Here is a 17,291-nt window from a genome sequence, read left to right as displayed (position 1 = left end):
AAAATTAAAAGTTACACCCCATATGGTCTCAATATTGAGGTTGATGTCAACGCTTTTATCGACGACTCTTGATATTTCTTTTATGTTTATTGTATGGTCCATCATATCTCTGTGAACTCGATCTGAATTATGGGTGGACCCTTATATTGGCCTCTAACTGGGTCTATATATACATTTTTTAATTGGATACATGATTTTAGATATATTCGGTTTTTCCAGTTGAAGCTGGTCATTAATGGGCCTTTTTCAATTTTTTCTTTATATTTTTAAACTTTTTTTCATCTCTTGGAGTCTTATATATAATTTTTGTCCACATTTTCTATTTTTCACATTTTTACATAATTCTACATTAATAATTTTTGTAGAATCACTATTATTCACATTCACTTATGATCAAATATTACGTTTTTATATATTTTTTATATATTTTTTCACTATATAAATATTTATGCTTCCTAATTTTTGTAAGCATATCATAATCAAAATTATTTAATATCTCACATTATTTTTATCATAATAATCTAATTAATCTATATTTATTTCGGTAATTTTTATTCTTCACCTATCCTAGATTTTGCTTGCATTTTAAATATTTATGCTCTGAATCTAGGTTTTTTATGCACTTTTCACAATGTTCAATTAAAACACAAAGTTTTTTGAATACATATTTTTGTAATTTTTTATGCCCCATTTTAAGTTTTAGAGCATGTATATATTCTCCTCTAATTATATAAGAAGAGACTCAGTATTTTTGGAAAGGCTAAATGATCTTGTTTTAAGATAAACGCCCCCCCTTTTTTATGTTGATATTCCTTAATTATACTTTTTAGAAGCTCTTGTTGTCATATTCATTTTGTCCACAAGATGGCTTGCTAATTCTTTATATATAAGTTCAGTTTAAACCTATACAGGCTCTGGTTGTTTTATCTTATTCAACCACATGAGGGCCTGTGTCATTTGGATTTTTCCAAACCTATTTTGTCCCAGCGCAGCCACCATGAGCGGTTAATTAGCCCATATAATCAGATCGAGGCTTGGCTCTGTTGGTATGTATTTATTGCGATGTGTCAGCACGTCGCCCGTGCCCCAGATGACGTCATTTTATGACGAAACGCGCGTCGGGAAGGTAGCGTGCTGACGCAGGACGTGTTGTGTAGAGTGGACGGGCGTTTGTTCCGAGCCGGCCGGCTTCTCTCTGTTTTTATTTCCATTGACTCTGTAAGTGCAATTTTTTAATTATTAAACGCATTGTTTAACGAACTTCACTATGTGGGCTCTATCACTCCCTCTATGTACCCATTGAACACGGAGGACACGTAGGACTATCATTACAGCCCAGGAATCAAAGGCCCAGGCTAGGGTTTTAGCCACTTGCTGTTGTTCTTACTTGTTCTGGTAAGCCTCCTATTTATAGGGTGCTGGTGATGGTGGTACTTAAAGTCACTTTTTACCTATATGTGTGCTGATCAAACGTACTTCACCATTGAAATATTTTTTCCTATGATACGGCTCATTAATTTGGCTTCCGGTGGAGACTTCAAGAATCCTCTTCCTTTTCCATCTTCCCCTGCGAGGATCAATTTAAAGGCCTTGACTGGGGTTTGCAGTCGCAAGCACACACTGCTTGCCATCTGGTAAGCCTCCAATTTTTACTGGTTCAAGGTGTTTTTCTTCATTTGCTCCTCAACATTGCTACTCCTATATGAACTTTATTTTTGTGGATGCATTAGGACTGAAATTATCCTCTTTTTTAGTCTCGCATTGATTTGGGATACTGGCTCCATAATTTAATTTTTCTTCAAATTTTACTGTTTAGATTTTTTATTTTAGCGCAACAACCTTTTTCCTTTGTTCTATGTTGTTGTGTTCGTATTAACACTCCGTTGTTGCAGCTTTATTAGTAATTTATTGACTTTTTAATATTTCTTAGCGCGGTAATTTTCTTCCTTTGTTCCATATTTGTATATATATGTATATCTAGTTTAGAATAATAAATAAGAGTAGTGTGTATGTAATATTGTTTCAGTAAGGGGTTACCTTGGCTAGATGTAAATATATATGACAGGCTTTGCCTGAAAAGATCTAATCAGTTCCCTTTTGACATGCAAGAATGTTGGGTGAAGATGTGTTATGGGAGACGCTCGGCTATTTACCTATTGTAATATTCAAAGGCCAGGAAGAGATACCATCTGAGTGTGTAGACTTGACAGGGCCGAATTTATTAGCTAAAGGCCTTGTATTCCTCCATGCTAACCAACCATTCATCCATTTCAAAGGGTATTTGATATGATGAGAATATTTCTTTCCTCTGTTCAGGAAGGAACAATTTGCCCCGGCTATTGCCATGCATAGTTAAGTGCCCCATTCAAGAGAAGGTGACGACCTTCACTTTAATTAATTTCTCTTCAAACTAATTATCACTAACTTGTTAACCCAAGAAAGGAGGTGCTATTGAGGGGCTGAGCTAGGCTAAATTAAGTGAAGAGGAAATTGTCCAATCTTGGAGGTGATACGCCAGGAGGGAGGAGAGGGCTAATAGAATTACCAATCAGAGTGGCCCTATTCAAGTCAACGAGAGATAGGCCTATATTAGGGGGAGTCCCAAACAGAGTAAATGGAGTCATGAATCTGACCTGGGCCCAGAACCAATAATAGAGGTAAATATCAGATCATCTCCCGGCACTAAAGGAATACCTGCTTGTCATATGTTTGTTCATTTGCCATTTGTATTTTGATGAATATACTCTGTATCCTTGTATTTTAACCTACTATTTCCTCCTTTGGTGTAAGATTATATATATTTGCTGTGTATTAGATAGGCTAACTATACTCTATTAAATGTTATTATGTTAACGCTTTCACTTCTGGTCAAAAGAACTCTCATTTAACCCACATCATATCTTTGAGATATTAAATCTTAAATATATATTTAGGTGAACAATATGCATCTAAAATTCATCCAATTCTGTTTGGGACAGATGTACTTAAGAGTAAACCTCTACTTAAAACTCACAAAATATTTTAATAATGTCTGAAGTTACTTGGTATAAGTTACCCTGTGAATCCACTATGGTCTGAAAATGATTAGAAGTTTGCTGTGCCTTAGTAAGCATGGTCAGCATATCCCCCGTAGCGTCACCCTCCTTAAAGTGTTGCTGATGCAAAAAGAGGTTTGTTTTAAGATTTTTGTAGTGCAAATTGACAGGACAGGGATTGTGATGCTAACCATGCACGTTTGGTGTCATCCGATGGTGTAGCAATATAAGCAGACTCGGTTCTTTGCACCTCTGATAGTACAAACATTTCCTATTATTTTGGATCACTCTTAATACGATTAATAAGGGTAATAAATTGCCCCCTCGGGTATGCTTTAGAGGCATTCCATACTACATCGAAGTCAGCTGTATCTATGCATCTAAAAAAAGAGGTTCAATAATTCTGGCACAGTATCTGGATCTGGGAGCTAGGACAGCCGAAAGGGGTTAAGCCCCAAAAAAAAGGATCATCCAGGGTGAGCTGGGACTAAAAGCTCAACCCAGAATGGAGAGTGATCAGATATATTTCTGGCTTCATACCCAGACTTGTCCAATAATGGAAGCAGTGTCCTATTTCCAAGACCCAGATCTATCCTGGACAACCCCCCGCAAGATGCAGAGCAGCACAAACATTGTCGCACATTTGGATATTGCATTCTCCACACATTCATCAAGCCTAGCTCCCCCAAAAGGCTCGCAAACGCAGTCGGACCCCCAGGTATGGAGCATATGCTGGTTGTCACAACAGTTGGTTTATCTTGATCATGGTCTAGATCAGTGGTTCTCAACCCTTGTAGTGCCGTGACCCCTTGATAAAATTTCTCAAGTTGTGGGGACCCCTAACAGTAAAATTATTTTCGTAGTGTGGTTTTTGAGCATCCAAGGCAAGCCAAGTATTTTGTGCCCCTAACCCATGGAAATTTAGCACTCCCTGAGTCCCTTCCACTCATACAGTATTAAAACCCCTTATGGTACATTTTAGGATGTACCACTCTTTCTCTTTGTTCTCCTTTCTTTCTTTTTTTTTCTCTCTCTATGCTATTTTTTTCCCCCTATCCATCTCTCTAGCTGTTTTTCTTGTTCTTTCTCTTCTTCTTCCTCCCCCTTTTCTTTGTGTCTCCCCCTCTGTAGGAAATAGGAATACTGGTGGTGCTGACGGGGAGTTGGGATGAGTGACAGTGCTGCGGGGGGGGGGGGGGGGGGGGGGGCAGTGCTGGGAGGGGGGGTTGTTGGCATCAGTGGCAGGGTTAGGGGGAGTTCTGACCAGCCAACTCTTGATCAAGGTCATCTGTTGATCTGTGAACTGTAATGGGGACTTTTAATGGCAACTATAATCACAGGTAGTGTTACTTACAGTGTCTCTGGTTTCACTGTCTCTCCTACTTCGTGGTGTCTCGTAGCAGTGACACCAATGCAGAAATCAGGAGATAGGGTCTCCTCCAGCCCCTCCCACTTCACATTCCTCGCCAGTCAGCTGACCTCTAGTCTCTTCCCCCCAGCCATGCTGTGAACTGAATGGGCAGCTGCAAAGAGTGAGCAGCCATGGGCTCCAGGAACAGCCCAGGATTTGGTGACCCCTGGGAAATCTTCATTCGACCCCCAGGTTGAGAACCACTGGTCTAGATGGTTGTTGAAATCATGTATTATCAACAAATCATGGATTATTTAGACCTCTGACATTCATATCCACAGTAATCCAAAACCAAAAACTCTTTTCGGACAGAGACAGGACCCACAGGGATAGAACAGGTATAGATTAGCTCAGCACCCTGTTAGAGACAATCTAGAATGCCCAGGGTGGTCAATAGGAATGTTGGGCCATTTAACAGAACAACAAAAAAACTGTCTTGGGCCAACCAGGCTCCCAGAGCGTATAACAAAAAAGCAGTCAGTCCACATAGGACCATGTAAAGGGCAACAGTGGAGGCTCAACAGGAGGGTAATAAGTCCATACAGCAGAGCTTCTCTGCAGTGGATAAAGGTACTAGGAACAATACTAAAGAATTTAGCAACAGTGCAATGCCTTAACCAGGGCTGTGGAGTCGGAGTCGGAGTCGAGGAGTCGGGGGAAATTTTGGGTACCTGGAGTCGGAGTCGGAGTCGGCAAACAATGCACCGACTCCGACTCCTACTAAATTTAGATTGGAATTAAAAAAAAAATTCCAACAGGAGTTTTATAAAGCACTAAAAGAAGTTGAAAAGTATGATCGCTCATCAAAACTTACTGTTGAAGAAGCCATCCTTGTTTATCCAGAGATCGTTAGTGATGTGGCCAGAATAGTTACTGCAATGCCACCCACCCAAGTCAGTGTCGAAAGATTATTTTCAGCCCTAAAAATAATAAAGTCTGACTTAAGAGCCTCTATGAAAGAGGATCTGGCAGAGGCAATTCTCTTCATTAGAACTCTACATTGAATTGATTTGCATTTGCTAAGCCTAGAACTACATTTCAAGATTAATATAAACCATTTCTAGGTTTTACACATTTTGTTTTTGGTTCATTATAGATAAGCTTTGTTTTTGTTCTAAAACAACCAAATAATGTGGTTTGTATTTTTGAACTGGTAAAGATCCTGTTCCTGATGTTTATGCCTGCTGCTACTATCCAGCCACTTGATTGATTAATATTTTTTTTTTTTTTATAAAACTTTGTTTTCATTGTGTTTGTCTTTTGCTTAAACTGTGCAATACAGTAGACTGTTGGCTTCCCAGCCAGTAGTCCTGTGGTAGGCAGGGCCATCTTTTCCATTGGGCACGCTGGGAAGTTGCCCGGGGGCCCCGCTTGCCTGGGGGGCCCCACCGGCTGCCCAGCAACCCCAGTAAAAAATTATGGAGAGTGACGGGTTAGAACTGCCCATGCCCAGTTCGCGGAAATCACAGAGAAGATCCGGTCCTCCACGAGTGCGGGGGGTTGCTGATGTAAGGGGGGAGTGAATGCAAAAATGTAAGGGGGCACTGATATAAAGGTTCCCCCTCCTATATTAGTGAACCCCCTTACCTTAGTGTATTTAATCTAAGGAAGGTGGTCTCTGGTCACCAGAGTACCCCCCACATCAGAGTCTGCAGGATTCCCCCTTACAATGCAAGGGGGAACTCAGTCTGCGGACCCTGATGTAAGTGGGAAAGAGAAAGCAGTGGACTCTGATATAAGGTTGTCTCTGGTCACCATAGCCCCCCTCCACATCGGAGTTCCCCCCTTAGATCATGATCTGCAGCGTTCCCCTTTACATAAGAGTTCCCTTGCACTGTAAGGGGGAATCCTGCAGACTCTGATGTAAGAGGAAACTCTGTGCTGGCTGGGTTATAGTAACCTGACCTTCATGTCAATGAAGACATTTTTTTTTTTTTTACTTTTGTTTAACTTAAACACATTTCTAATAGCACTAGCTATATGTTTATAGTTTAAATACTGACATTTGCATTGTTGGGCACTGAAAACTGTAATTTTAGGTACTTTTTTTGCAGTGGCAGTAAAAAATGTGGTTCTGCCAGTAAATATTATGATTTTTGTCAGTAATTCTCGTGCGTAATTGTGTAGACAGGGCCCCAGTGCACTGTATTGCCCGGGGGCCTATAATGCTCTTAAAATGACACTGGTGGTAGGTTGCGTTTCTTTCCCTCAAGGAATGTATAAAATACATTTGCATATTAATACAGAGGAGTCGGAGTCGAGGAGTCGGAGTCGGAAGTACATAAAACTGAGGAGTCGGAGTCGGAACATTTATCTACCGACTCCACAGCCCTGGCCTTAACTAAGGATACTGCTGGGCAGATATTGAGTGCTGCAATGAGCACCCGCAAAACTGGTGTATATCAGGTAGGTGCCGGTTTTCACTCCTGCAAGGCTCATAGGGATCATTCTTCTCTATCCAGCCATTGTGCAGCCATGCTGGGTTTGTCAAAGAAATGGACCTTCCCCTTCACCACAACCCGCAGCAGAGTCAGGTACAGCATTGCATAATGTAATTCCAGAGATCTAAGGCACCACTTTACATCAGTGAATTTGGCTTTCTGTTTTGTAACTCCGGGAATCAGGGAAGAGTGAGATTTTAGTGTTGAGAACTAGAACCTCCGTCGTGTTGTGGGCTCAGAGCTAAAAATATCCAATACAGTAATCATTGGATATTTTTAGCTCCGATTGCTGTATAAATGTCAATGGTCCCAAAAAAAATTTAAAATTTCGGCACAGATCGAGCCCTAATTTTTGCCTAAATTCAGACCTGAAATGGAGCCAAAGATGCACAGGACCCCTGTGCAATGCACTCCGCGGCTGCCCCGGAGATGTGTGAACTGGCTCCATTGAGAGCCTCTCAGTCTCCCGTCATGGGAATTTGATGCAGGGAAACCCGCAGGGAAGGGGTTAAGTCTAGGGGACGATCAAGGATGTAAGGTACCACATTCTCACGGTTATTTGCTATAGAAAGGGCACATAGAATCCCATCTAAACCTCCTCCACCTGGCTCACACCTGTGCCCAATTGTAGCACGTATGCTGCATTTTAGAGATCGTGACAGTGCTACCCTGGAGCACGCTATAACACAAGACGAAATATGTGGTGCCATCTCCACTTTCAAGCCTAGTAAATTACCTGGACCCGACGGTTTCCCGGCCAACTGGTATCAGTTGCATAAAGAGAACCTGGTGCCACATCTACAAAAGGTCTTTATAGCGGCAGAAAGAGAGGGAATACTTCCGGACTCTAAGCGCGAAGCCCTGTTTGTCGTGATTCCCAAACCTGGGAAAGAGCCGCAAGAATGTGAGTCTTATAGGCCAATATCTCTAATCAACTCCAATGTCAAAATACTGGCCAATAGATTGCAATCGGTTATCCTCAAACTAATTAACTCTGACCAGACAGGATTCATACCAGGCCGCTGTACCCAAATGAACCTTAGAAGAAGACTATATATTAACCTACAGATCCAACATGTGAATACAGGCAAGAGAGAGTTAAAGCATCATTGGACAGTAAAAGGGGGTGATCAAGGGGTTAAGTGTTTTTTTACCTAGGGAGGCGTTTCTAACTGTGGGGGAGTGGACTGACTGGGAGTAGAGAGATTGCTGATAACTAGTAACAGCAGATCTCTCTCTACTTCCCTGAAAGAACGGAGATCTGTCTGTTTACATTGACAGATACCCGTTCTGGCTCTGAGGAGCAATCGTGGGTCACGCGCGCCCCCTATAGCTCTTAAAGCAGCCGCCGTACACCTATGGCGATTCGTGCAGCCGTAGAATAACGACGTGCATATGACGTCCACCGCTTCTCACCGGTACTGCGAGCCCCTGGGGGCCCGCATCGCGGCGATCGGGCACAGCCCATCCCCGATCAGGGTAAAAAGCCAATAAAATTGTCTTTTTACCATGTGACCGGCTGTATCCAATCACAGCCGGTCACTTTGCATAGGTCCGGCGTGCATGCCGCTCGTGTGCGCCCCCGGGGGCCCGAAGCGCCCCCCCCATCAAGAGTACCTGAGTACCTGTCACCCCCCATCAAGAGTACCCGTCACCTCCATCAGGAGTACCCGAGTACCCGTCACCTCCATCAGGAGTACCTGAGTACCTGTCACCTCCATCAGGAGTACCTGAGTACCCGAAGCGCCCCCCCCCCATCAAAAGTACCTGAGTACCTGTCACCCCCCATCAAGAGTACCCGTCACCTCCATCAGGAGTACCCGAGTACCCGTCACCTCCATCAGGAGTACCCGAGTACCCGTCACCTCCATCAGGAGTACCTGAGTACCCGTCACCCCCATCAGGTGTACCTGAGTACCAGTCACCCCCATCAGGTGTACCTGAGTACCAGTCACCCCCATCAGGTGTACCTGAGTACCGGTCACCTCCATCAGAAGTACCCAAGTACCCATCACCTCCATCAGGAATACCTGAGTACCCGTCACCCCCATCAGGTGTACCTGTCACCTTCATCGGGAGTACCTGAGTACCCGTCACCTCCATCAGGAGTACCCGAGTACCGTCACCCCCTGGCAAAAGTACTGTGCTATATCTCGTGCTTTAAAGGAACAGGAGCATGGTTTTTCTTTTCAGGGTTACAATTGCTTTAATACGATGGGATAGAGACATAAAAAGATGCTCAACACCTTTCCAACAATGTTGGAAGCTTCATGGAGATCTGGGAAATGTCATAGGACAAAATTTACCAGCACCCCCAAGCATGCCTTTGCAATAGACACAATGTTACATGGATCAAAAAAAACCTGAAAAGCCTGCACAGCAATGCAATGGATGTGCAGGGAAAACTTGCCATCTTGGAAGATTTTTGAAAAAAGTTATCAAGTAATAACTTGTGTTTTCCCAAGTCATCGTTCCATGATGGTCACATAGAGGCTACAAAGATGCATACTTAAAGGGGTTGTAAAGTTAATTATTTAATTTTTTTAAATAACATGTTATACTTGCCTCCACTGTGCAGCTCGTTTTGCACAGAGTGTCCCCGAACCTGGTCTTCTGGGGTCCCTCGGCGGCTGTCTTGGCTCCTCCCCACAAGAACTCTACACCTTCATGCGAGCGAGCTCGCATGGTGTTGAGTTCCTGCGGGTGCGCTCACGTGATACAGCCGGCGGCTATTACTGTATCACTCGGCCCCGCCCCCTGCAGGCCGCATCATTGGATGTGATTGACAGCAGCGAGAGCCTATGGCTGCGCTGCTTTCAATCCATCCAGTGTAGCCAATCAACGGCCAGGCTCGAGGAGGATGATGGGGGCGAGCGCGGGACTTTCGAGGGCTCAGGTAAGTAAAACAGGGGCACGGGGGGGGGGGGGGCAATATTGTTTATTGTTGGATGTTTTTTCACCTTAAGGTGAAAAAACATTTACCTTTACAACCCCTTTAAGGGGGACTACAGCCCTAAGGACCTTACACCTGAATGCCAGGACTTCACAAGATTGCAGGATTGACCTTCTATGTCTAAAAGGTTGCTTTGCAGATCTGCTCAATGGTGGCCCTGGCCTTATTGGCACAGGATGTTGCAGGAAATCAGGGGAAGTGAGCTGTAATCTTGATAGGACACTTATAGACTTTTGAGGTGTAGTACCCGACTTGTTCTATATAGTGATTGATGTTTCGAGACCTGTAGATATCTTTATTTTTCTGAAGGCCTCAATGTATTGTAAAAACATTTTATGACTGGATTACTGCAGATGGAGGAATCACTGTCTTGTGTATGGTGGCAGATACCTTAATAAAAAAATATGGGGTCAGCAGTGTCAGGAAAGAGTTGGGTATTGTTCCTTTACTGACATTTCCTGTAGTTCATTGATCCACCTCACAACTGTGATTGCTATATGGTTGTGGATACATTTTTGACACATTTATTCTTAGGCCTGATGTTGAGCTCAGACTTGTCTGGTGCTTTGACATAATAAACAAAACTGAGAGACAAGGAAGTAGCCTATCAAGGCAGTGCACCAATCGGTCCTCCGCCATCATGCATCATCCTTTAGAGGATAGTCTCACAGCAAGTTCTGCTTTAGGAAGTGGGCTCAACTTCCTCCCACCGGTGACTAGGTGGTCTCTTCAAGGTGCCAACTCTATGCACGTTTCAGTTGCCAAAAGGTCAGGCTCCCCCCACTACAGCACACCATGCTTTCATCATCATGTCAACCATGCACTAAACTACCGGTCACACATGCTACCAACACATGGTCAGGGGCAAGCCAGGTTTGAAATAGCTGCGCATCACTTCTGGGACTGGCATCTACCTTGCCAACAAACATCTGGGTCAGAAAGCAGGGTTCCTACTTTATCCATCCATGCAACCATTGCCTGTGGGAATTGACAAAGCATGTCACAGGACTATTTAGAAGGTAGGGTGTTCTAGTCCACCACACCAGCATAAGGCTAGAGAGCCCCAACCAGATTGCTGGAAGGAGGAAGCGACTTTGCCCAAGTAACTTTTCCATATCTCTTTTCATCAGCAGCTAACAGGTCAACCTGCCTGCAACTCAAGCTATGGTTAGGTAGAGGGATTCTCAATCATCTTTTTTGGAAAACAGGAGACAGGAAAACAACAGGGAGCTACCTAAAAATGTGCTGGAAGGTGATGCAGGAAACAAAAACTAAAGAGAAGGAGCTGTGAGGGAGCTTTAAACATCTTTGTGTATGTTTTTTCCTGCAGGTGGGCATGCCCTACCTTTCATATAACCTCCCTGGAGGATGACTTCGGAAATAAGCCTCTACTGGATTAAAAAAATTAGAAATAGAAAAAAATTATCATACCTGTTATTACTGCCATGTTTTTAAAGCCAATGAGGCAGAGTTTGGTTTCAATCATGTCGGTTAATTTTGGTGTCTAGAAAAATAAATAAATACAGATTAATAAACATGGAGCAGTTACAATGAAGCAAGTAAAACTGTATCTTAACCCTTTCATGCCTATGCCTATGTATGACATTTGGTGTTTACAAGTTAAAATCCATATTTTGGGCTAGAAAATTACTTAGAACCCCCAAACATTATATATATATTTTTAGCAGAGAATCTAGAGAATAAAATGGCGATTGTTGCAATATTTTATGTCATACGGTATTTGTGCGGCGGTGTTTTAAACACAACTTTTTGGGAAAAATGTACTTTCATGAATTTTAAAAAAATGAAAAAGTAAAATTAGCCCAATTTTTTTGCATAATGTGAAAGATGATGTTACGCCGAGTAAATAGATACCAAGCATGACACGCTTTATAATTGCACGCACTCGTGGAATGGCGACAAACTACGGTAACTAAAAATCTCCATAGGCGACGCTTTAAACTTTTTTTACGGTTACCAGGTAAGAGTTACAGAGTAGGCCTAGTGCTATAATTATTGCTCTCGCTCTTACGATCGCGGCGATACCTCACATGTGTTATTTGAACACCGTTTTCATATGCGGGCGCGACTTCCGTATGCGCTTTCTTTGCTGCGCAAGCTCGCGGGGCGCTTTAAAAAATTTTTTTTTTGTTTTCTTATTTATTTATTTATTTTTTCTAATATAAAATTTTTTTTTTTTTTTTTTTTACATTTTGATCACTTTTATTGCTGTCACAAGGAATGTAAACATCCCTTGTGACAGCAATAGGTCGTGACAGGTACTCTTTATGGAGGGATCGGGGGTCTAAAAGACCTCCGAGCCCTCCTTTGCACTTCAAAGTATTCAGATCGCCGAAAACGGCGATTCTGAATACTGTGTACTTTTTTAAATCCGGCGCCATTGGCAGCCGAGAAACCCGGAAGTGACGTCATGACGCCGCTTCCGTTGTTTCAATGCGGACACTGAATCAAAGCCGTTTACGGCTTTGTTTCAGAGCGCGCCGAGACGCTGGAGGCGCCGGATCGTGGATCGGGTCTCCCGGTGGGACGGGAGGCCCGGTCAGAGCGGCGAGAGGTGGCGGGAGGGGGGGGATGTCCCCTCCCGCTCCTCCGGCATAACAACCGAGCGGCTTTTAGCCGTATCGGTTGTTATGTTTGGAAAGCCGATCGCCCGCTCTAAACAACGGTACCGGGATGATGCCTGCGGCTGCAGGCATCATCCCGGTACAACCCCTGAAAGCCGAGGACGCATATATGCGTACGCTCGGCGTGAAAGGGTTAAATGAGATTTGGAAGATTTAAAATGGTCTGAAAGGCATTAGCTGCAAATGAGTGAAGTTAAATATCAAAGTTATAAAGGAATTTAACCTTAGAAAAAAAAAAAAAAAAATCATTACAGCAGCGTTTACAAAATGTTTTTTTTTAAAGTCTAATGTCCTGTACACACGATCGGAATTTCCGATGGAATTTTCCGTCAGAATTCCGTTCAAGCTGTCTTGCATACACACTGTCAGACCAAATTCCGACTGTATTTTACGATAATGTTATTTACGATAGGATTTTTTTCCATCGGGAAAAAAAATTAAGACCTGTTCTATTTCTAAACTCCGACGGAAAAAAAGAGTCCGATAGGGCCCACACACAATCGGAATATCCAATGAAAAAAATCCATCTGACTTTTTTCATCGGAAATTCCGATCTTGTGTACAAGCCATAACAGTATCTGCTGGACTTACAGGTTTTGTAGAAAAACTGAAACCGGCTTTTGTAAGGTAGTATAAAGAATCATCATTCACAATAAACTCCTGACGACTGAAAAAAATACAGTGTCAGACCCCAGTCACCTTCAAAAACTCACACGCACTGTCGGATATGCAACAATGGCACACTCAGCCCTGTACAAAGACTTTTCAGCTCGCAGGACCACAATCTAAGTGCCAGCAGATACAGTGATCGTCGCTGGGTATGGTTAACTACAGTGTTAACCCTTGATACCCCCCAAGTCAATCACTGCCGGCAGATATTTTGTAGTAAATTTTAAACATTCACAATAATAGTGATAACAGTTATGATTTAAAATAAATGTCTGAAAAACAGGTGAGGTGAGAGGTGAAGTGCATCTGGAGATTCAGGTAAAGTCTAGGGAGGTTAATGGCCGTGGACTTCAGGGGCATAAATCCTGACTGGTCCGAGTGGATAATGGAGGAGATGGCCCTGTTAAGTCGCAGGGCCAAGACCTTCGCCAGATTTTTCATACCGCTCTGTAAGAGCGATATTGGTCTGTAAGAGCCCGTGTCCAATAGAGCTTTACCCGGTTTTAAGAGAAGTACAATACTAGCTCTAGTCAGGCAGAGACTGGCAATCTCTAGCATAATTAAGGACCTTTAAACAGATGCAATAAGATAATTCCCCCATATTGTTTAAAAACTTCCATAGGAAGACCATTATCCATGGGAGCCTTGGAATTCGGGAAAAGGCCAAGACCCTTTTGCAATTCCTCAAGTTTAATTGGGGAGTCCAGGAATGCCCGCTGAGAAATCGACAGACCAGGCAGCTCAATTCTCTGCAGGTACTCCTGTAAGTCAGTGGTTGAGTAGGTCACCCGAGACCGATAAAAGTCAGAGTAGAACCTTACCAGTTCCTTCATAATTGGCGTAGGGTTGTTTACCATCCTCCCTTTCTCAGTGCATAGTGCTCCGATGGACGGAGTTGTTTGGGAGGCCTTCATCTACTGGCAAGAATAGTGGCCTGTCTGCTCAACTTCCTCATAGAAGGCCCGTTTATTAAAAAAACTGTTTGCCGCCTCCCTCGTGATCCGATCAGCCGCCTCCCTCGTGATCCGATCAACCGCCTCCTGTGCAGCCAGCCACGCTTCTAGCTGCATCAGAGGGGTCTGCAACAAATTCTGCCTCTAGTCGGCTCACCAACTGTTCAGTCTGATCCCTAATGTCATTAATTTTAGATTGAATGTCTGTGACCTCTGTAATCAAGATTCCCCTAAGAAACACTTTAATCGTCTCCCAGGTCAATTCCAAATCAGAATGATCCTCATGGCACCGCCAGAACCCAGAGATCTCAGCCGTTATCCGTTCACGGCAGGGGAAAAAGCCAAAATGCGTTGAGCTTCCACGGTGCCCTAGGCAGGCCTAGCAATTAAGGCGACCAATAGAGGAGAATGATCTGATACTCCCCTCACCAGGTATCCAAGGTCCTCCAGTAGGTGTGTCGTCTGGGGTGTGCACAAACAGGTCGATTCCCGACAGGGAGGAGTGAGTTTTGGAATTACAGGAGAATTGCTTTTGCAGTGGGTTACGGCTACGCCACGGGTCAATCCATCCTGCATCCTCTGTGAATTTTCGCAATGCTGTTCAAACCTTGGTGCGGGAAGTCACCGGAGGCGGATGTTTGCCCAGAACTGGATCCATAAAACAGTTTAAATCACCTACAACAAGACGGGGAACATCGGGATGGCACAATTTATACGTCAACAATATCCTTAAGACCTCTGAATTGAAAGGGGGGGAGGCACATAAATGGCTGCAAGTATACATTTTACACAATAAAACAAAACGCCCTTCATCATCTATCAATTTATCTAGCATCTGGAAATCCAGGGCGCAATGTACCATCACACTCACCCCCCTGGAAGAAGAGGTATGGGTGGAATGGTACGCTTAAGCCTACTGAAGAGAAACCCAGACAAGAAACCGTTTCCGACACAAGGCGAGTCTCCTGCAGTGCGTAAATAGCGGGGGAATATTTCTTCAGGATAATGGTAACCATGGTACGCTTTAGAGGGCACTGGACACCTCTAATGTTCCATGAAAGCAAAGGAACAGAACACATCTACATGTACTCTTAGGGAAAATGTAGGACAAGGCATCATGTGTACCCTAGGCGCCATAGGGTGTGTAGCAGTTTGGTGCGCCAAGTGTGACAAAAATAAAGTACCCGAATCATACGTACAGTAGATCCTGTTGGCATGGATGAGAGATCCACTCGGATCAAAGTCCTTCCTGCATGCTTGCTGGTTCTGTCTTGAGCTGTAGCTGTGAGAATATGTTTAAAAATAATAAAGCTGTAAAACCAGCAATCAAAGCACCCCGCTTCCGGTAGAGCCCCCAATGCGTGGAGGGAAAGCCCTCTAACCTGCAGGCGGAAAGGTGGGTGTTGTAGAGACAAATAGAAAAAAGTAATAATGTAAACAAAAAACTTCGGGTCTCATGGAAACTCGACCATAAACTCCAAGTACTGCTTGGGAAAACTTATGGAAAGTTAAGACTAAAGAGTCACTAAACTTTTGTGAATTCAGCTTTCCAGCCAAACATGGATAAACTTCTCTGTGTGTGTCCGGAATCTCAGGGATGTCAGATCAATCACCCTCTGCTGCTCCTCTATCCGCTTGACGAAAAATATGCTCATTGGCGTCCAGCCATGAGGACGCATCGGTCGGCGTCTCAAAAAAAATGAGACTGGCCGCTTGCCGTGATCCAGAGTGTCGAGAGACGTTGCAGCCTTTTTTTAACATCAGTAAATCTAGCTCTGCATTTCTGTATCTCCACTGAGTAGTCAGAATAAAATGAGATGCAGGCCCTATTGAATTGAATGTTGCATCGCTCTCTTGCCTGTCAGAGCACAATTTCTTTGTCCTTATAATTGAGTAACCTGGCTATCATGGTGCGCGGCAGGTGCCCTGGTTGGAGGGGCCTAGGTAGTACTCTATGCGCCCGCTCCACTACGGCGGGGGAAACACTTCCTTCCCAAACACCTGTAGAAGCCATTGCTCAACAAACTGTGGGGTGCCTCCCCTCCGTCTTCTCTGGGAGCCCCACTGTGCGAATATTGTTACGCCTCAAACGATTTTCGATATCGTCAGATTTAAGTTCATTTGCTTAGGCAACTCTGGCTGTTATTTGCACGTCTCTTAGCAGCAGCATTATTTTGTCTTCCAGCTCACTGATGCTGACCTCTGTGGCTGTAGTGCGCTCCCTTGTTTTCTGCAAATCATGCCTAATGAACCCTAGTTCTTCCTTCAAGCCTCCGAAGTGCTCCTGCAGAGTGTGCACTGATGCTGTACACTTGTGCATCGCTCTCAGTATTTCTGCAAGGGAGGGTTGCTCAGCATCCTCACCCTCTACCTCCTCCTCCATGTCTGGCAGGCTATGCCTGGGTGAAACTGCAGGGCCCTGTGTGCATGTCTCATCCTCTGGCTGTGTGTGGAAAACTTCAGGGGTAGCCAGCATATCCTCCCCACTCCCAAATCCCCCGCCGGGCCCGCTAGCTTCTGTGCATTGTAAAACATGTCTCTTGGTGGGTCTCTCCCTGTCCCTCTGGGGGTTTTTGGTGGCTTACCCGATTCCTTTGCCTTCTCCATGCCTTGTGCGCGCTGTGAGAGAGGAGCTGTGGCGCCATGTTGGATTTCCGGCGGTCCGGTCTCAATCTGTTTGCAGGTCAGCATGACTCCTGTAATTGCTGCCGAGGCCTCCGGGTATGTCTAGGAGGGTTCCTGTGCAGGATTCAGCCCGATTCCTGGTGCTATTGCAGGCTGGGAAAAGGATCGTTGGAAGAGCTCCGTGATGCACGTCCTCTCACATGCCACTCAGCAACGCCCAATCTCAATTAAATTTTGATGCTTTTAATACTATTACATGAATGGACAGTTTGGAGGGACACTGGCTTCCTTTTTTAGCTTTAGCTTCTTCCCCTGCATGTAATAGTCCTGCTTTATTTAAATGTTTTTTTGGGGCTCCATCTTCAGACTTGCTGTCCCTTAAAGTGCATTATCCAAGGTTCGTTAAGTTTTTCTTTCCCTTCCAGTGTATCGACTCGGTGGACCAGTGGTGACCTCACTTCCAGGTGACACAATTTCTGGTGAGGTCTACTCTGGTCTTCCAGGTATGAGTACCTTGGGACTGGCTTTTTACATCTTAAAGCTTAAAGGGTCACTAAAG

The 17,291-nt window shown here is 44.1% G+C and overlaps 1 protein-coding gene across 1 annotated transcript in view; it reads right to left on the bottom strand.

Annotated features, from left to right (window-relative positions):
- The window catches only part of COG2 (component of oligomeric golgi complex 2), a 240,942-nt gene that overhangs the window by 61,882 nt on the left and 161,769 nt on the right, over window positions 1-17,291 (bottom strand). The window contains 1 exon segment of the mRNA XM_040347789.1: window positions 11,272-11,344. Coding sequence (XP_040203723.1) covers window positions 11,272-11,344 — 73 coding nt within the window.

The sequence above is a fragment of the Rana temporaria genome, chromosome 4 (genome assembly GCF_905171775.1).
Source record: "Rana temporaria chromosome 4, aRanTem1.1, whole genome shotgun sequence".
NCBI lineage: Eukaryota > Metazoa > Chordata > Amphibia > Anura > Ranidae > Rana > Rana temporaria.
This window is presented reverse-complemented; position numbering and strand designations above follow the sequence as displayed.